The 21,487-nt window shown below is 47.6% G+C and overlaps 1 protein-coding gene across 1 annotated transcript in view; it reads left to right on the top strand.

Annotated features, from left to right (window-relative positions):
• Positions 1-18,813, top strand: part of stxbp4 (syntaxin binding protein 4) — an 89,764-nt gene extending 70,951 nt beyond the window's left edge. The window contains exons 14-19 of the mRNA XM_038274413.1: positions 6,005-6,129; positions 6,508-6,597; positions 6,673-6,738; positions 16,267-16,446; positions 16,580-16,696; positions 18,745-18,813. Of these exons, the coding sequence (XP_038130341.1) occupies positions 6,005-6,129; positions 6,508-6,597; positions 6,673-6,738; positions 16,267-16,446; positions 16,580-16,696; positions 18,745-18,798 (632 nt within the window). The 3' untranslated portion in view covers positions 18,799-18,813. The remainder of the gene's footprint in view (positions 1-6,004; positions 6,130-6,507; positions 6,598-6,672; positions 6,739-16,266; positions 16,447-16,579; positions 16,697-18,744) is intronic.
• The last annotated feature ends 2,674 nt before the right edge of the window (positions 18,814-21,487 follow it).

The raw sequence follows: 21,487 nt of genomic DNA, 5'->3' as shown, positions 1-21,487 counted from the left end.
CGCCATGTTAACCAGAACGTCTGATGTTGGCTCCATCACGGCAGATTGGATCATTTTCTCCAAACCTCTCCATTGCTCTCATCTTTGTCCACATTTTAACAGACCGCTTTTGGAACAAACCAACCTGCAAATGTTCTTAGCAATATAAGGCATAAAATGGACCTGGAATAGCCCCCCCTGCTGGGCTGAAGGGCTGTTATTTTGTGGTAAACTGTTTTTCTCCCTTCATCTGATCCAGACTAAGTGACTCTGAGCTGATAAACCTGAATATGTTGAATCTGCTCTGTAGGAGTTTTTTTATTTCACTCCTAAATCAGCTTCAGAAAACTACTGGTTACTGTTTTAAACCCACTGATCTACCAGTTTGATGGAGTTTAAGAAAGCAGACGTTTTTCAGAGGATAATGTTTAACCGTCGATTCTAGAAGAACGATCCTGTTTTCTCTGAGGGGAGCAGCATCTGCAGACTTCCTCCTCTTCAACTTCTTCTTCTTCTGTTCAAACTTCCACTCGGTCAGATAATCCGTCAGTTCAGTGACATGCGGACGATATTCAACTATATTGCTCTTTCAAGGACGCTGATTTAACCCTTTATAGGGCAAGTTACCATTTTTGATCACTTGCATACCCCTTACAAATGGAGTTCCATTTCTTTTACTCTGTGTTTTTCATGAATTTCTTTTAGAAGCACTTTTGTTATTTTTCTTAATATATACGGGCAAGTTGGCGTTTCTTGTTGTTACATTGACATTCATTTATGCCATCAAAATATACATCTTTTTTTAACGTTACAAAGGTAATAAGGTCTTGTTCCAATAACACACTACAAAAATGATCAAGAAATTTGTGAAAATGTCTTAAAATAAGTGTATTTACCCTTAATGTGAGTAGGTAAATAAGAAACTCTCCCAGTTGAAGGAGCATTTTTATCTTTAAAATCAGATTATTTGATATTATGCACTTTAAATAGGAGACTGCATTTTTTTTCTTTATTTTATATGTAAATTTTCTTATTCTATTTGCAAAGTATCTCACTTACCTGCTCAGTTCAAGAAAAAATGCACTTATTGTAAGAAAAAATGACTTACTTAGATTTCCTTCTGAACTCTGAGAAAAACTGAAACACTAATTATCGCATCTAAAACTGTAAAATCCCTCCGATAAAGCAACATATTGCTGTTCAGCCTCAGGAGCTGAGGTGTTCAATTCAGCGACGTCTTTGGAGAAACACTCTAAACATTTAGTTAGCAGCTGTTACTTCCAACTAAGGAATATTTCCAAACTCAGAGCACTGCTGTCAAAGGGTGATTTGGGAATAATTATTCATGCTTTGATCTCCTCATGGTTAGACTATAGCAACAATCTTTTTACTTGTTTGTTTACCGTCTCCAGGTTGTCCAGCTTGTCCAGAACTGCTGCAAGGCTTTTAACTCACATGAAGAAAAGGAAACACATTACAGCAGCTTTAGCAGCTCTGCACTGGTTACCAGTCCAGTATAGAACCCAATTTAAAATCCTTGTTACTTTTAGAGCCCTGCATGCTCTAGATCCTCCCTGCATCTCTGGGCTGATAGAACAGCATAACTTTCTGAAGGACGGTTGTGGACAGATGTCCCCACCAATCATTTCAATTATAAAGCTGCTGCCTTCCTTACTGAAGCAGGAAAAAGACTAAAACAAACTGGATCCAGTAGAACGTTTTATTACCGACCTGGAATGAGTGACAGTTGATATAAACTTCTGCCTCTCAAAATGGTATCGCTGCCCTATTGGTTGGTACTTGCTGATACCGATACCACCATTTTAGAGCTGGATCGGGGCCCCGTCCGATACTGGTATCGGTATCGATCAAACTAATTTCAATACATAGACTTTGACTCTCAGTAATATGTGGGAAAAAGTTCTGAATTTTAATTTTGCTTTGGAAGGAAGATGATCACTGATGGAGCTGGAAGGGAAAACATCCATCAATGCACATTTTTTGCATAGATTGATGGATGAATGAAACTGAAATTGTTTGCATAGGGAGGCTGTTGGCATCGGAATCGACCATATTCATCCTTTTGAATTTTTTTTTATACATTAATGTCAAACTACCCATAAAGATAAATATCAGTGTATTTTAGTCTGTTCTCAGCAATAGGAATGAATTCAATAAATAGATGTTTGAGCTCAATTTTGGAAAATATAAACCCAATTGAAAGTGTTGGTGTAACTGTAGGTCCATCAGCCCCCACCCTCAGAGCACCCCACCTTCAGAGCACCCCACCCTCAGAGCGCCCCCACCCTTAGAGTGCCCCCACCCTCAGAGCTCCCCACCCTCACAGTGCCCCCATCCTTAGAGTGCCGCCATCCTTAGAGTGCCGCCATCATCAGAGCGCCCCGCCCTCAGAGCACCCCACCCTCAGAGTGCCCCCACCCTTAGAGTGCCCCCACCCTCAGAGCTCCCCACCCTCAGAGTGCCCCCATCCCTAGAGTGCCCCCATCATCAGAGCGCCCCACCCTCAGAGCGCCCCACCCTTAGAGCGCCCTGCCCTCAGAGCGCCCCCACCCTTAGAGTGCCCCCATCCTCAGATCGCCCCGCCCTCAGAGTGCCCCCATCCTTAGAGTGCCCCCATCATCAGAGCGCCCCACCCTCAGAGTGCCCCCACCCTTAGAGTGCCCCCACCCTCAGAGCTCCCCACCCTAAGAGTGCCCCCATCCTTAGAGTGCCCCCATCATCAGAGCGCCCCACCCTCAGAGTGCCCCGCCCTCAGAGAGCCCCGCCCTTAGAGCGCCCTGCCCTCAGAGTGCCCCCACCCTTAGAGTGCCCCCATCCTCAGAGCGCCCCGCCCTTAGAGCGCCCTGCCCTCAGAGCGCCCCCACCCTTAGAGTGCCCCCATCCTCAGAGCGCCCTGCCCTCAGAGTGCCCCCACCCTTAGAGTGCCCCCATCATCAGAGCGCCCCGCCCTTAGAGCGCCCTGCCCTCAGAGCGCCCCCACCCTTAGAGTGCCCCCATCCTCAGAGCGCCCCGCCCTCAGAGTGCCCCCATCCTCAGAGCGCCCGCCCTCAGAGAGCCCCGCCCTTAGAGCGCCCTGCCCTCAGAGTGCCCCCACCCTTAGAGTGTCCCCGCCCTCAGAGCGCCCCGCCCTCAGAGCGCCCTGCCCTTAGAGCGCCCCGCCCTCAGAGCGCCCCGCCCTCAGAGAGCCCCGCCCTTAGAGCGCCCTGCCCTCAGAGCGCCCCCATCCTCAGAGCGCCCCGCCCTCAGAGTGCCCCACCCTCAGAGCGCCCCCATCATCAGAGCACCCTGCCCTCAGAGCGCCCCACCCTCAGTGCGCCCCACCCTTAGAGTGCCCCAATCTTAGAGTGCCCCCATCATCAGAGCACCCTGCCCTCAGAGTGCCCCACCCTCGGAGTGCCCCACCCTCAGAGCGCCCCCATCATCAGAGCACCCTGCCCTCAGAGCGCCCCACCCTCAGAGTGCCCCACCCTTAGAGTGCCCCCACCCTCAGAGCGCCCCGCCCTTAGAGTGCCCCCATCATCAGAGCACCCTGCCCTCAGAGCGCCCCACCCTCAGAGTGCCCCACCCTTAGAGTGCCCCACCCTTAGAGTGCCCCACCCTTAGAGTGCCCCACCCTCAGAGCGCTCCGCCCTTAGAGTGCCCCACCCTTAGAGTGCCCCCATCATCAGAGTGCTCCGCCCTTAGAGTGCCCCACCCTTAGAGTGCCCCACCCTTAGAGTGCCCCATCCTCAGAGCGCTCCGCCCTTAGAGTGCCCCACCCTTAGAGTGCCCCCATCATCAGAGCACCCTGCCCTCAGAGTGCCCCACCCTCAGAGCGCCCCACCCTCAGAGCGCCCCCATCATCAGAGCACCCTGCCCTCAGAGCGCCCCACCCTCAGAGTGCCCCACCCTTAGAGTGCCCCAATCTTAGAGTGCCCCCATCATCAGAGCACCCTGCCCTCAGAGTGCCCCACCCTCAGAGCGCCCCACCCTCAGAGCGCCCCCATCATCAGAGCATCCTGCCCTCAGAGCGCCCCACCCTCAGAGTGCCCCACCCTTAGAGTGCCCCCACCCTCAGAGCGCCCCGCCCTTAGAGTGCCCCCATCATCAGAGCACCCTGCCCTCAGAGCGCCCCACCCTCAGAGTGCCCCACCCTTAGAGTGCCCCCATCCTCACAGCGCCCACCCTTAGAGCGCCCTGCCCTCAGAGCGCCCCGCCCTCAGAGCGCTCCGCCCTTAGAGTGCCCCCATCATCAGAGCACCCTGCCCTCAGAGTGCCCCACCCTCAGAGCGCCCCACCCTCAGAGCGCCCCCATCATCAGAGCACCCTGCCCTCAGAGCGCCCCACCCTCAGAGTGCCCCACCCTTAGAGTGCCCCCACCCTCAGAGCGCCCCGCCCTTAGAGTGCCCCCATCATCAGAGCACCCTGCCCTCAGAGCGCCCCACCCTCAGAGTGCCCCACCCTTAGAGTGCCCCCACCCTCAGAGCGCCCCCATCATCAGAGCACCCTGCCCTCAGAGCGCCCCACCCTCAGTGCGCCCCACCCTTAGAGTGCCCCAATCTTAGAGTGCCCCCATCATCAGAGCACCCTGCCCTCAGAGCGCCCCACCCTCAGAGTGCCCCACCCTTAGAGTGCCCCCAACCTCAGAGCGCCCCCATCATCAGAGCACCCTGCCCTCAGAGCGCCCCACCCTCAGTGCGCCCCACCCTTAGAGTGCCCCAATCTTAGAGTGCCCCCATCATCAGAGCACCCTGCCCTCAGAGTGCCCCACCCTCAGAGCGCCCCACCCTCAGAGCGCCCCGCCCTTAGAGTGCCCCCATCATCAGAGCACCCTGCCCTCAGAGCGCCCCACCCTCAGAGTGCCCCACCCTTAGAGTGCCCCCATCCTCAGAGCGCTCCGCCCTTAGAGTGCCCCACCCTTAGAGTGCCCCACCCTCAGAGCGCTCCGCCCTTAGAGTGCCCCACCCTCAGAGTGCCCCCATCCTCACAGCGCCCACCCTTAGAGCGCCCCCATCCTCAGAGCGCCCCCATTCTCAGAGCGCCCCCATCCTCAGAGCGCCCCCATTCTCAGAGCGCCCCCATTCTCAGAGCGCCCCCATCCTCAGAGCGCCTCCATTCTCAGAGCGCCCCCATCCTCAGAGCGCCCACCCTTAGAGCGCCCCATCCTCAGAGCGCCCCATCCTCAGATCGCCCCCATCCTCAGAGCGCCCCATCCTCAGAGCGCCCCCATCCTCAGAGCGCCCCATCCTTAGAGCGCCCCCATCCTCAGAGCGCCCCCATTCTCAGAGCGCCCCATCCTCACAGCGCCCACCCTTAGAGCGCCCCATCCTCACAGCGCCCACCCTTGGAGCGCCCCCATCCTCAGAGCGCCCCCATTCTCAGAGCGCCCCCATCCTCAGAGCGCCCACCCTTAGAGCGCCCCATCCTCAGAGCGCCCCCATCCTCAGAGCGCCCCCATTCTCAGAGCGCCCCATCCTCACAGCGCCCACCCTTAGAGCGCCCCATCCTCAGAGCGCCCCCACCCTCAGAGTGCCCCCATCCTCACAGCGCCCACCCTTAGAGCGCCCCATCCTCAGAGCGCCCCACCCTCAGAGTGCCCCCACCCTCACAGCGCCCACCCTTAGAGCGCCCCCATCCTCAGAGCGCCCCCATTCTCAGAGCGCCCCCATCCTCAGAGCGCCCCCACCCTTAGAGCGCCCCCACCCACTTTCATCACAAAGTTTGACCAGAGGGGTCGTTCATTTCAGGCAGCGGCTCTGAGGCTGTTTCAAAGCTTTGCCTTCTTCTTTACGTCGTATGAATTCTGTTGATTCTATTAAAAAGCAACTAAAGCCGCTGCTATTTAAGCAGGCATTTAATTAGACGCTTTGTTTGTATGTTTCCATTTGTTTTTAAATTGTTGATGTACAACATATTCTACATTGCTTTATTTTATTACATTTTTACTGTGAAGCACTTTGTGATTTTTATCTGTGAAGTGCGGCAAATGAATGTAACTTTCTTCTCTGTTTGCTTCTACTTTCAGACTTTGAGAGTCTGATCCGGGAACTGTTCAAGCCCCAGCTGGAGGAACTGTTCGGCACCCAGTCGAGCACCAGATTCATGTCGGACGACTTCTGCTGCCTGCTGGAGTCTCCCACAAACCCCCGGGTAACAAAGCCCCCCCCCCCCGCATGAGAGGAAGGGCAGCTGATCAGACAAACCTGTTAACTGAAACCTGCATTTAGTTTCAGATTAAAAAACTGAACATATTTCCATCATTTTAAGAATGAAATCCTCCATCATTCAGGATGATAAGGAACAGACTGGGAATCACCTTTTAGACCAAAACACCCACTGACTCATTTTCATCTTTACAGGCTTAACAGCTCGATTTTACAAATAAGCTTTTTGTTTTTAACATCGTTAATCTGAAACCAAGAAAAGCTAAAAATAACGAACACATATAAGATGGTTTAATGTCCGAGAGCCAATCAGACGAAGCTTTGGGATCTTTTTACACCTCTGATTTCCTCCATGTTTGTTCAGCCATCGCTGTCGGACTCAGACGACCTGGAGGAGATGGAGAAGTTGAGGAAGGAGCACATTGAGGCTCTGAAGGAGATCAAGACTCTCCAGGTAACCACAGGAAAAAAAGGTTGTTAAACAGGAAGGGTTCCAGGTTTGAGCCACATGTGCTGCTCGCCTCTGCAGGAGCAGCTTGTCGAGTCGCAGAGGGTTAACCACGAGCTGCAGGAGGAGCTCAGCAAGGTCAGGCAGGTGAGTATCGTAGTGGGAAAAAAGTATTCAACCATTCACCACAGTTTAATGACCGGAGATCGATGAATTTCTCTCAGTCTGCATTTTATTTTCTTATCTTTGCAAAGAGAGAACAGTTCATCATACAGACCTTCGTAATCAGTTTGTCTACCTTACTTATGTTGATGGAAAAACTGTGAAGGTTGGTCACAGTCAGAACAAATTAACCCTTATATTATGTTAAGGGTCAATTTGACCCATTTCAGTTTTTGTGTTGATCAAAGTACTGGTTATCTTTTTTTTTTCTTCATGAAATTTGGTGACTTTTCCTCATCTGGGGTCATGAACATGTATGTAAAATCTGGCCACTCTGATGTGTAGTGGAGTGTCTGTGCAGAGTATGTATACAAATATGATGTTATGGGTCATTTTGACCCCGACACTTTAATGTGGGTAAGTAGCCATTCAGGTAAATAAAAATGGCTCTTTGATGTACTTTACTCTTTTCATTTGCCTCTGAGACCCAGACCCAGGTGTGGTAAGGGAGGGAACTTTCTTACACTAGTTCTTGTCACTGCTCTCACGTCATCTACAGGTGCTGGTCATAAAATTAGAATATCATGAAAAAGTAGATTGATTTCAGTAATTCCATTTAAAAAGTGAAACTTGTATATTATATTCATACATTACATACAAACTCATATATTTCAGATGTTTATTTTGTTTAATTTTGATGATTACAAATGACAACAAATGAAAATCTCAAATTCATCATATCAGAAAATTAGAATATTACTGAAGACCAATAAAAACAAAGGATTTATAGAAATGTTGGCCAACTGAAAAGTATGAACATGAAAAGTATGAGCATGTACAGCACTCAGTATTTAGTTGGGCCTCCTTTGGCCTGTATTACTGCAGCAATGCGGCGTGGCATGGAGTCGATCAGTCTGTGGCACTGCTCAGGTGTTATGATAGCCCAGGTTGCTCTAATAGTGGCTTTTAGCTCTTCTGAATTGTTGGGTCTGGTGTATTGCATCTTCTTCTTCACAATACCCCATAGATTTTCTATGGGGTTAAGGTCAGGAGAGTTTGCTGGCCAATTAAGAACAGGGATACCATGGTCCTTCAACCAGGTACTGGTAGCTTTGGCACTGTGTGCAGGTGCCAAGTCCTGTTGGAAAATGAAATCTGCATCTCCAAAAAGTTGGTCAGCTGCAGGAAGCATGAAGTGCTCTAAAACTTCCTGGTATGTGGCTGCGTTGACCCTGGACCTCAGAAAACACAATGGACCAACACCAGCAGATGACATGGCACCCCAAACCATCACTGACTGTGGAAACTTTACACTGGACTTCAAGCAACGTGGATGAAGTGCCTCTCTTCTTTTCCTCCAGACTCTGGGACCTTGATTTCCAAAGGAAATGCAAAATTTACTTTCATCAGAGAACATGACTTTGGACCACTCACCAGCAGTCCAGTCCTGTTTCTCTTTAGCCCAGGCAAGACGCTTCTGACGCTGTCTGTGGTTCAAGAGTGGCTTGACACAAGGAATGCGACAGCAGAAACCCATGTCTTTCATACGTCTGTGTGTGGTGGTTCTTGAAGCACTCACTCCAGCTGCAGTCCACTCTTTGTGAATCTCCCCCACATTTTTGAATGGGTTTTGTTTCACAATCCTCTCCAGGGTGCGGTTATCTCTCTTGCTTGTACACTTTTTTCGACCACATCTTTTCCTTCCCTTCACCTCTCTATTAATGTGCTTGGACACTGAGCTCTGTGAACAGCCAGCCTCTTTAGCGATGACCTTTTGTGTCTTGCCCTCCTTGTGCAAGGTGTCGATGGTCGTCTTTTGGACAACTGTCAAGTCAGCAGTCTTCCCCATGATTGTGTAGCCTATAGAACTAGACTGAAAGACCATTTAAAGGCTTTTGCAGGTGGTTTGAGTTAATTAGCTGATTAGAGTGTGGCACCAGGGGCCATCAATTTTGAACCTTTTCACAATATTCTAATTTTCTGATATGATGAATTTGAGATTTTCATTTGTTGTCATTTGTAATCATCAAAATTAAACAAAATAAACATCTGAAATATATGAGTTTGTATGTAATGTATGAATATAATATACAAGTTTCACTTTTTAAATGGAATTACTGAAATCAATCTACTTTTTCATGATATTCTAATTTTATGACCAGCACCTGTATATGAAAAAACTCACCAAAAACTTAGCTCCTGAAGGATTACAGCTGAGTAGTCTTTTTCACAAATTTTTAACTTGGATAGTGATGTAGAGCAAGAGTTTTCTAAGGCAGAGGATATTCCAGAATCAGAAGACAAAGTTGTTGACCCACATTATCAATTCTCCTACTATGAGATGGACTCAGAGGAAGAGTCTTCTATTATCCCCCGAACAGATGAAAGCCCAGGAATGAGGCAATCATCTTCTGCAAGAGTGACAACATCACAACACCAGAGTTGATGCAGACTATCATCAGCTAATTTGATAAAAACTCCTGGCCCTACCAGATTTGCAATCACATGAATTGAAGAGATTCAGTCTGCATTGCTCAGAATGCCCATATCATAATATGGGCAACCTGAGGTGCAAAATCCAGCTATGCATGATATATGCAAGTATACTGTATACTGGAAAGCTATCTGGAGGAAAAGCTTAGAAGAATCAGGGGATGTGTGTGATGCTGCATATGAGTGAAGGGCTGCAAGTCATAACATCACTTTTGACAACCTCTATGTCCTACCTGTTTGGAGAAGAACTTCAGAAAAGAAAGCTGACCATGTTGGGAACAGAAGGTTCTTATCATGAATATAATGCAAGCTGATATATCTCTGAGCACAAGAAAGGACTTGAAGGCACAAATGATCCTGGATTATAACTCAACCAGAGGAGGAGTTGACAATCTGGACAAAGTCACAGCAATATACAGCTGCCAGGGCAAGACTGCCCGCTACCCAACCAACATAAAGTGGAGACGGGTGAATAGAAGAGGAAAAGATCACAGCTCTGTCCCTCCAGAGTGGACAGTAAAACAAGTACATCTTGTGTGAAATGTATGAATTCCATCTGCAAAAAGCAGTTACATTCTTCCCATCATTTGGAGAACTTTAAAATTGTTGAATGTTCAAAATATTAGTAACTAGCGAATTTTAAAGCTAAATTTCAAAAAACAAAATTTGTGAAGAGGGAACATTTTAAACCTAAATAAAGTGTGTGAAATAAAACTGTATGGTTTGTCACTTGACTTAATGTTTAAGTAATCTAAAATAAATTGGTTATTGGTTTAACCTGTTTTCTTGACTATTTTGCTTGTATTTACACAGTGCGGGTCAAAATGACCCGCACTGTGTAAATACAAGGGTTAAACACACTTTAACAAACCCTGAGAAATATTTGGCTGGTCGTGGGAATAAATATGTTTTGTTTAAATTCTCACTCAGACATTTTGTCATTCTTGCAGGTAAAAACATTTTTCACTGGATAAATAAAATAACTAAATATATGAGACAAGAGAAATCCACAGTTTCAGCTGCTGCATAAATCCACACAAACAGTTTCTCCTCCACTGATACTTTATGCTGTTATGTAGTCAGGGGCGGATTTAGGAAATGTGGGGCCCTAGGCAAAGACAGGCAGGGGGCCCCTCTGAATGGAGAAGACAACATATAAAACAGCCTTATTCTCCAGATAGAGAAATGTTAATAGAATAGACATCCATTATCTGTTCTAGGTTGTGTCCCTCTCTTCTTGTCCCTTTTCTTCTTGTTTTCCTCTCTATGTTTTGTACTCAGCTGACTTTTCATGCTGTCTCTAAAGGAATGAAAGATTTTTTCCAAGCACTAAGCTCACTTAGCTGATTGCTCCTTCCTGTGTTTCCAAAAAGGCCAAAGTAAATAACCCAGTCCTTCTTTTCACTGTAGACAAGCCATGAACTGCTTATCTGTTCTCCATTTTTCATTTGGATGAAATAATAGCTGCATGAATCATGACAGCAGACAAGATAGAGGAGAGCAGGAGGCGGGGTTACCAATCTACTCGCTCTGGAGAGCAGAGTTCGCTGCTTTTAGATGTTGTCTCCAAAGTCTCCAGTAGCAGAAAACAGTCTCTAGATTTGGCGCTAGGAGCTTTTTAGAAATCAAAGTGCTAGAGGGTCTGAAAAGTGGCTAAATATAGCGACTAAAGCGCTAAGTTGGCAACACTGCTCTTTGCATGGTTTGTTTTCAAATGGTTTGCTGCTGTCTGTTTGGACCTTTCTGAACATGTGCAGCAAATGGACTGATCCAATATGGTGGACACTGAAGGGGGGGGGGCTGAGACACACTGAATATTATCAGCGTTCTGATGGCATTTTAGCCAAAAACATAATTAATGTGCACAAATAAGGAATAGTTGTATTAACCATACATGTAAACAGAGTTTTATGGGGCCCCCAGGAACTTGGGGCCCTAAGCAGCTGCCTAGTATTGCCAGAAGCTCCAAATATCATTAAATCAGACTTCAGAATATCTGTAGGTCATTCAATTTAAAAGAGGCTCCTGATGTTAAAAGAAAGAAGGAAATTTACATGTTTAGCTCCAGAAAAAGTTAATCTGGTGACGATCTACCGGATGACAGCAGGCTGCTGCCAGCCTGCAGCGCTTAAAGTGCTGGTTTATATATTTGACGTATTGATGTTTGTAGCTGACTGGTTAACCATCAACCTGATGCTACGGATGCGGGGCTGGAAGAGGCCTGCAGGCCGTGGACTAAAATGTTCAATTAGTCAATAAAACAGATTTTTTAACGGCACCTAGAACCGCCTCCATCTGGTCAATCTAATCTCAGGTTTCTATAAAAGGATGTTTTTTTTTAAGGGTTGTTATGAAAGACGGTCGGACAAAAATAAATCCTTTATCAACCAAAACCTCATAGAGAAACCAGTGACTCAGGGATCCCACCCACAGAAATAGATCAGTTAGAGTGGGGTAACAGCTCCTCAGCTCATTAACAGCCTGCAGTGATGTGAGGCCACTCTCCGTGCTGCACAGGAGTCAATCAGGTTTCTCCTACAGACGCTCCTGTTAGGATTAAAGCTACAAAATAAACAGATTTGTCTGATAAATCATGAATAAACGAATGAATATATGAAAAATATAAATTTTTTAGGTTTGATGGTGAAGATTCTCAGTCATCCAGGTCAGAGTCATTCCAAAAAAGTTAAAAAACATCCACTAGATTTTGTTTCCAAGTTTGAAGACGTTTCTCTTCCCATCCAGGAACTTTTTAAGATTCAAAATGTCAGAAATAGCATTGAGTTTTAAAGATTGGACCAGAAACATATTATATTTTAGGTCACAGGCGTAACTTTCTGAAGGATTGGACAGTCTCCATCAATATTCTCCCCTTTCTGCTCGTTTACTTTATCAAAGGTAACAGAGGTTGGATGCAGCTGTCATTCAGAACGTTTTGAGTCCGTGTTTTTCTTCTTCTCTCCAGATGTTGCTGTGTCCCGCCTCTCGGTGTGACATCATCAGATCTGTCTCTTTGAGACATCTGATTGGTGGTCGCATTTCACTGATGTACAGAGTAGCTATGTGATTGGAGGAGAGACAGAAAGCAGCATTAAACAGGAGCTGCTTCGCTAAAAGTTAGGAGACGGGTTGGTTACCGTTAGGAAATACTAGGCAGCTGCTTAGGGCCTCAAGTTCCTGGGGGCCCCATAAAACTCTCTTTCCATGTATTTTTAATACAACAATTCCTTATTTGTGCACATTAATTATGTTTTTGATAAAAAATCCTTTGGCTAAAATGCCATCAGAACGCTGATAATATTCAGTGTGTCTCAGCCCCCCCCCCTTCAGTGTCCACCATATTGGATCAGTCCATTTGCTGCACATGTTCAGAAAGGTCCAAACAGACAGCAGCAAACCATTTGAAAACAAACCATGCAAAGAGCAGTGTTGCCAACTTAGCGCTTTAGTCGCTATATTTAGCCACTTTTCAGACCCTCTAGCACTTTGATTTCTAAAAAGCTCCTAGCGCCAAATCTAGAGACTTTTTTCTGCTACTGGAGACTTTGGAGACAACATCTAAAAGCAGCGAACTCTGCTCTCCAGAGCGAGTAGATTGGTAACCCCGCCTCCTGCTCTCCTCTATCTTGTCTGCTGTCATGATTCATGCAGCTATTATTTCATCCAAATGAAAAATGGAGAACAGATAAGCAGATCATGGCTTGTCTACAGTGAAAAGAAGGACTGGGTTATTTACTTTGGCCTTTTTGGAAACACAGGAAGGAGCAATCAGCTAAGTGAGCTTAGTGCTTGGAAAAAATCTTTCATTCCTTTAGAGACAGCATGAAAAGTCAGCTGAGTACAAAACATAGAGAGGAAAACAAGAAGAAAAGGGACAAGAAGAGAGGGACACAACCTAGAACAGAGAATGGATGTCTATTCTATTAACCTTTCTATATCTGGAGAATGGGTCTGCCTGTCTTTGCCCAGGGCCCCAAATTTCCTAAATCCACCCCTGGCAGCAGGCAGGATAAAAAGTATTTAGTATCTTCATGGTCTGTAAAAATAGATCTTGAGTTGTTCCCCCATCACACACACACTGCACAGGAATACAGGCTTCAGTAGATGAGTGTGTGTGAGTGGGAAGCGGAGTTGCACCCACTCAGCAGCAGCAGCAGGGTGAGGCCTCCATTCGCTCATCTTTGGGGCTCTAAAATAGTTCCTCCTCCCGTTTGTTTGCTCTGATTCACAGCTGAAGGGTCTCGGCCTCGTCCGCTCCCACTTCGCTGCCTCTCCGCTTCTCTGCGTTGCGTAATCAGATCGATATCTAGATTTAGACTCGGCTAACAGATATAGAGAAACAGCGAAGGCTCCGGCAGGATGTTTGCGATCTGTTGGTTGGACATCCGGAGCAGAAACTGAAGAAAATATTTATTCTCTCATTTCTCCACTTCAGGTTCATGATACTGAAAAAAACTGCTTTTTTTTATCTCCTGTTATTGTATTTGTTGTTTTTATTTTACGGTAAATGAAAACCCAGAGGGAGCTTCTTTCTTCCCCTGAGCTGCAGAGGGAGATGTTCCAGAGGTCAGAGAGGTCATTAGGACTGAGGATGATGATGATGGGCGCTGAAGGGTTTATGCCTGGTGGGGTTTAGAGAGCAGCCAGTCTTTGCTCCGTTTGCAGCATTCACATCGTGTCTGCAGGCTGACCGAGGCATTGCTTCATTTCTGAAATGTAAATGAAGCAATAAATCCTTTTTTTTATTAATGCACACGGTGCTCCACAGCGACCTCTGCTGGCAGCAGCAATCTTCTCATCTTATTTCTTCTCAGGGTCAGTTTGGGGGCTTTGATCGGCCCTTTGAAAGCTCGCTGGACGCTCTGCCGACCCGAGCTGCGCTCACAGACACAGACGTTTGCTACGCAGCAGCTTGTTAAGGTTTAGAGACATAAGCAGCCCTGCGGGGAAGGAGAGAGTAACAGATGGACTTCCTGTCCCTCCATGTTTCCAGGTCTAATTAGGAAAACTCTATTTTTCCCTTCCTGTGAGTCCTGTTAGTTTTCTGTGCATATGCCATCTCTGCAGGACGAGTTTGGTTACCATGTTCACTGCTGCAAGGCTGCAGAAATAATAAACCTCTAATGAATTTACACCTTTTCCAGCCCAGCTAATCACTTCCAGGCATCCATGGATCATTAAATAGATCTCTGTGAAACTGAAACCTAAAGATATAACATAATCATCTCTATCATCATAGGTTTTATCTGGTGTCAGAAAAACAGCTAGTCGTTGTGTTTAGAAGGAAAGACCTCAGTAACGTGAAAATGTTGCTGTGTCCAGATTTTTCCAAGTAGAATCAAAGCCTCATGTTGCAGACGCAGCTTAGCTGTTATGGCTTTGCTTGTTCAGAATGACGTCTTCTCTCTGAGCAGAAACCTTGGCAGATGATTTTATCTCTACTGAGAACCTTCACAGAACAACTAAGAGATATTTGGCTAAAACAAAGGAAGAGTTTTTCAAAGTTAGCATCCAGCTTCGGCTAATCCAGCTAGAAAGCAGCAACCAGGCTCTAGATCTGGACCTTCAGAGTAGATCAGAAGAACTCAGCTGCCTGCGTCCTCACTAGAACTATAGAAAGTAGATCAGACAGCTCCTTTTTCAGGAGAACCAGCCTCAGCACCAAAGACTTTTCCTGCTCATCTTTATTAGTCACTCACATTGTTATGAAGATAAACCTCTATAATCCCTCATATACCTGCTGGTGAAGATCCTCAGTCATCCAGAGTCATTCCTAAAAAAGTTAAAATCAATCCTCTGGACTTTGTTTCCAAGTATGAAGACGTTTCTCTTCCATCCAGGAAGATTTTTCAATTCCAAATGTCAGAAATAGCGTTTAGTTCCAGGTTTTATCCAGCAGCCCAACAAAGCCTGGTTTTAGTTTAGAAAACATGCAAATAGAAACGGATGAACGGGCCCCCCCCTTTGGAATGGGGGTCGTTTGGCTTCTTTGTTAGCCTGCAATGCCCCATACCTGACTATGTCTCTTCCTGATATGATCACACACAAATAAAAGGTGCAACTTTTGAAGGCAATGGAGTGCTATGATCCAACACATTATTTAAGTCAATTGGTCACATGACCTGGAAGCTATTGAGCAAAAGATCAGTGATGATCCAGATATTATGACCAATAAACTGAGAACTTTGCCTTTTTGCTCAGCTTTCTTTTCACCTCAACACAGTGGAGCAGCATTGGCTTTATAACAGGAGCTCCATCATCTATCTATTTCCATTCTTCCAAGATACCTTTACAGGGGAACAGAACATCCAGCAATTCCCTCTAACGACCCCCCTTTAGAGACATAGACAGGTATGGGGCATTGCAGGCTAACAAAGAAGCCAAACGGCCCCCATTCCAAAGGGGGGGACCCGTTCATCCGTTTCTATTTGCATGTTTTCTAAACTAAAACCAGGCTTTGTTGGGCTGCTGTATATATTTTTAATAGAAAAATTTTCCTTGATGGAAGAGAAACGTCTTCAAACTTAGAAACAAAGTCCAGAGGATTGATTTTAACTGTTTTGGAACATCATATACCTGACCTTCTAAAACTTTTCCAGAGCTGCCAGTCCTCTGGGGTTCATCTCAGCTGGAAGTTGGTCTTTAGTCGCTGCATCGTACTCTCAGGCTGGGAATCAGCTCAGAGGCGTAACCAGGGGCAACAGAAGAAACCAGAAAGAGAGAATGAAAAGTGTCTGAATGATGAGCTGAGGGGTTTCTGTGGTGCTCTTTGTGTTGCTGCTGATTTGATTACATCCTGACCTCAGGAGACGACCTCTAAACCTGCTTTATTTCCCAGGATTTTTCCTGTTAATAAAGACGAATGTTGGTCATCCTGCACTGAGGCTGCTTTTCTAACGCTGACATCTGGCAGATCTCCAGAGGCCCAACGGCCTGCTGATTCAATGAACCTTCCTCAGACCTGGGGAGATTTAAGATCCACCTAAAGTCCTGCTCTTCCTCTTTCCCTGAACTCTGCAGGAGGCTGAAGTTGGAGCAGAAGAGAGTCGGGCTCTAAAGACCAAGATCCAGCTGGCTGAGGAGGCTCAGAAACAAGCCAGGGGGATGGAGATGGACTATGAGGAGGTCATCCACCTGCTGGAGGCCGAAATCGCTGAGCTGAAGACTCAGAGGATGGAGCATCCAGGAACGACCAAGAAGGTCGGTGACCTAGAATCCCAGATCTAGAACATCACAAACCCAGAGTCTCAGCAATGGAAAGAAACTCTCGCTGATGTTTAGGTCTAACTTTGTGGAGAGATTCAGATGGATTTTCTTTTTAACTTTAACCCAGGAGGAATCGGAGGAGCTGAGGAAGAAGGTGGCCATCCTGGAGTGTCAGCTGCGGAAGAGCGAGGCGGCCAATCAGGGCTTAGAGATGTCGACAGGAAAGCTGCTGAGCTTCGTGGAGGTGAGAGATTTCAGACCTGAGTGACGTTGGCCCCCCCACCTTTTTCAAATCAGACAAAATTAGTGTCAAACGTTTGTGCAGCAAAATTTTTCTTTTGTGCTGCTGTCGTTTTGAAGATATAAAGAAATATTTCTAGAGGTCATCAAAGGTCAACCAGCCCCCCCCACCTTATTCAAATCAGATGACATAGGTGTCAATTAACTCAGCTCCGTTTGTGCAGCAAAAATTTTTGTTTGTGCTGCTTTGGATTTGAAGATTTAAAGAAAGTTGGGGGGGGGGTGGACCTTTGATGACCTCTAGAAACATCTCTTTATATCTTTAAAACGATAGTGGCACAAACAAAAATTTTTGCTGCACAAACGTTTTCACTAATTTTGTCTGATTTGAAGAAGGTGGGGGGGGCAACTTCACTCAGGTAGATTTTAGCAGAAACTGGATGTAAACTTTGATGAAAGGTCGGCTTCAGGTGGGAGCTCTGCTGCAACGGCCAAGGTGTCCAAGTCCCTCAGAGCGGCGAGTCCCTCAGAGCGGCGAGTCCCTCAGAGCGGCGAGTCCCTCAGAGCGGCGAGTCCCTCAGAGCGGCGAGTCCCTCGGAGCGGCGAGTCCCTCGGAGCGGCGAGTCCCTCAGAACGGCGAGTCCCTCGGAGCGGCGAGTCCCTCAGAACGGCGAGTCCCTCAGAGCGGCGAGTCCCTCAGAGCGGCGAGTCCCTCGGAGCGGCGAGTCCCTCGGAGCGGCGAGTCCCTCGGAGCGGCGAGTCCCTCAGAACGGCGAGTCCCTCAGAGCGGCGAGTCCCTCAGAGCGGCGAGTCCCTCGGAGCGGCGAGTCCCTCAGAACGGCGAGTCCCTCAGAACGGCGAGTCCCTCAGAGCGGCGAGTCCCTCCCCTCAGAGTGGCGAGTCTTCACAGCGGCGAGTCCCTCACAGCGGCGAGTCCCTCGGAGCGGCAAGTCCCTCAAATCGACGAGTCCCTCACAGCGGCGAGTCCCTCCCCTCAGAGCGGCGAGTCCCTCACAGCGGCGAGTCCCTCCCCTCAGAGCGGCGAGTCCCTCAGAACTGCGAGTCCCTCAGAGCGGCGAATCCCTCAGAACGGCGAGTCCCTCCCCACAGAGCGGCGAGTCCCTCAGAGCGGCGAGTCCCTCAGAGCGGCGAGTCCCTCAGAGCGGCGAGTCCCTCAGAGCGGCGAGTCCCTCGGAGCGGCGAGTCCCTCGGAGCGGCGAGTCCCTCAGAACGGCGAGTCCCTCGGAGCGGCGAGTCCCTCAGAACGGCGAGTCCCTCAGAGCGGCGAGTCCCTCAGAGCGGCGAGTCCCTCGGAGCGGCGAGTCCCTCGGAGCGGCGAGTCCCTCGGAGCGGCGAGTCCCTCAGAACGGCGAGTCCCTCAGAGCGGCGAGTCCCTCAGAGCGGCGAGTCCCTCGGAGCGGCGAGTCCCTCAGAACGGCGAGTCCCTCAGAACGGCGAGTCCCTCAGAGCGGCGAGTCCCTCCCCTCAGAGTGGCGAGTCTTCACAGCGGCGAGTCCCTCACAGCGGCGAGTCCCTCGGAGCGGCAAGTCCCTCAAATCGACGAGTCCCTCACAGCGGCGAGTCCCTCCCCTCAGAGCGGCGAGTCCCTCACAGCGGCGAGTCCCTCCCCTCAGAGCGGCGAGTCCCTCAGAACTGCGAGTCCCTCAGAGCGGCGAATCCCTCAGAACGGCGAGTCCCTCCCCACAGAGCGGCGAGTCGCTCAGAGCGGCGAGTCCCTCAGAGCGGCGAGTCCCTCCCCTCAGAGCGGCGAGTCCCTCCCCTCAGAGCGGCGAGTCCCTCAGAGCGGCGAGTCCCTCAGAGCGGCGAGTCCCTCAGAACGGCGAGTCCCTCCCCTCAGAGCGGCGAGTCTCTCAGAGCGGCGAGTCCCACAGAGCGGCGAGTCGCTCAGAGCGGCGAGTCGCTCAGAGCGGCGAGTCCCTCAGAGCGGCGAGTCCCTCAGAGCGGCGAGTCCCTCAGAGCGGCAAGTCTTTCGCTCTGACTCAGTTCTAATCATGTTTTTTTTTTGTGGGTTTTTCTTTCTTTTTTCTGCAGAACATTCAGGAGTTTCTGATGGAAATTCAAGGACCCACAAAGAGCCACAGGTAAACAGCAGTAACCTGGGGGGGTCATCCTGGTTTGGAAGCAGCTTTCACTCACGAGTCCAATCCCCCAGTGGTTTCCATAGCAACCACCTGTCGTCTCAAACTGTGTTTTGGTTTTGTTTTACAGTCTGTGTGTGTGTGCTTCTGTTTTGGCCTCAAAGTGAGGACATCCAGCTGTTTCAGGGAAACAGGAAGGCGGTCCTCACTACATATAGTAAAAGCAGAATGTGTGTGCGGCCCAGCATCCCATAATCAGGGAGAATCCCCGTTTGCCTTCAGTGGATTTTTTCACCTCATGGTTCTGATGTTTCTGCTCATTTAAAGGGAAAAGTTTACGACACAGAATAGATCATCACGTTTCTACTTCTGATTTCCTTTTCTGTTGGTTTCTTTTATGACTTGATTTGTTCCTTTTTTAACTTAGACGTAAAAAGTAAGAAGATTCAACTAATAAAATGAAAATAGTCTTTAAATCTGTTAATTTTCTAAACTACAGAAAATTCATGTTAAAACTGTTTTAATCAGAGATCAATTAAATGTTCTTTATAATTTTGAAAATCTTCATATTTCTTCATTTCTTTATTTAAATTTTATTTTTAATACATAAAGTGAGGAACTGATCATGAATGTAATGAAATGTGGTTTTAGCTTCTTTTCCTATTCTGTGTTCTGCATTTTATTCTCTATTCTGAGGGGCGTCCGTCTCTCAACGTTTTTCCTCCACATCTTTTTCCAAATGAGGCTGAGAAATGTTTGCTTTGTGTGTTTAGTTTGGGGAAATGAGCGCAGAAAGCTGTGTCACTCAGTCATGTAATGATGTCTCCAGCAGAGAGCCCATTAGTCCGGGCTTCACACACACTCAGTGGTCCAGCTTGGCCCACTTCAGCTCAGGTGAACACCAGTGGGCTCCTGTTAATGAGCGCCCGCCGTGAGCAGCGGCAGCGTTATGAAATGTCTCCACCTGCAGCAGGAGGAAGAGGTCAGCGCTCACTGTTCCTCACCCATTTATTGGCCCCATCCATATACTGCACTCATCTTCATCATCATCTTCAGCAGTTTTTTAGCAGGAAAGCAGACGGTTTAACTTTAACTTTGGGTTTAATCCAAACCTGGAATCACAGACTCATCAGCTTCAGAACAATAATTCAGAGACTGAACAGGGAGAGAAGCTGAAGCTGGAGAAGTTCTTCTCATGGATGAACCTCCTGCAGGTTTAACTGAGCAGGAAGTTGTGAGGATTAAGATCAGCATCGTGAAGTCTGAGGCCATGATCTCTATTCTGATCCATGATGGATGGATGATGGATGGATGGATGATGGATGGATGGATGGATGGATGGATGATGGAAGGATGGATGGATGGTTGATGGATGGATGGATGGATGGATGATGGATGGATGATGGATGGATGATGGATGGATGGATGATGGATGGATGATGGATGGATGGATGATGGATGGATGGATGGATGGATGGATGGATGATGGATGGATGATGGATGGATGGATGGATGGATGGATGGATGATGGATGGATGGATGATGGATGGATGGATGGATGGATGGTTGATGGATGGATGATGGATGGATGGATGGATGGGTGGATGATGGATGGATGGATGATGGATGGATGATGGATGGATGGATGATGGATGGATGGATGGATGGATGATGGATGGATGATGGATGGATGATGGATGGATGGATGATGGATGGATGATGGATGGATGGATGATGGATGGATGGATGGATGATGGATGGATGGATGATGGATGGATGATGGATGGATGATGGATGGTTGATGGATGGATGATGGATGGATGGATGGATGATGGATGGATGGATGGATGATGGATGGATGATGGATGGATGGATGATGGATGGATGGATGGATGGATGATGGAAGGATGGATGGATGGATGATGGAAGGATGGATGGATGGATGGATGGAGCTCTGTTGAACCGTCCATTCCACCTGCTCTTAGCAGCAATGATTTTATGGGATTCTTTATAAATAAGATTGATCTTATTAAAAATAAGATCATAAGCACTCCTCTATCCGCGATTGTACCTGAGGTAGTCATGGAATCTGAACCGGGTTTAGACTGCTTTGATCCAGTTGAACTTTCTGAATTAGCAAAATTATTGTCTTCATCTAAGCCTTCAACTTGTATGTTAGATCCAGTTCCAACCAGGTTATTTAAGGAGGTATTCCCTTTGATCTCCTCCTCCATTTTAGATGTGATTAATCTATCTCTGTTACAGGGATATGTACCTAAAGCTTTTAAGGTTGCTGTAATTAAACCTCTGCTTAAGAAACCGTCTCTTGACCCAGATGACTTGGTCAATTATAGACCTATATCCAATCTTCCTTTCTTATCCAAAATTCTTGAGAAAGTAGTTGCCAAACAAGTGTGCAGTCACTTCCACCATAATGAACTTTTTGAAGAGTTTCAGTCTGGCTTTAGAGCTCATCATAGCACTGAAACAGCTCTGGTGAAAGTCACTAATGATATTCTCATGGCCTCAGATAATGGACTTGTATCTGTGCTCGTCCTGTTGGATCTTAGTGCTGCATTTGATCCAGTTGACCATAATATTCTTTTAGAAAGACTTGAATATTTTGTTGGAATTAAAGGAACAGCACTAGACTGGTTTAAATCTTATCTATCTGATCGAATTCAGTTTGTTCATGT

The sequence above is a fragment of the Cyprinodon tularosa genome, unplaced genomic scaffold (assembly GCF_016077235.1).
Source record: "Cyprinodon tularosa strain WSP-4 unplaced genomic scaffold, ASM1607723v1 ctg913, whole genome shotgun sequence".
NCBI lineage: Eukaryota > Metazoa > Chordata > Actinopteri > Cyprinodontiformes > Cyprinodontidae > Cyprinodon > Cyprinodon tularosa.
The sequence above is the reverse complement of the archived record's forward strand: the minus strand, read 5'-3'. Positions and strand labels throughout refer to the sequence as shown.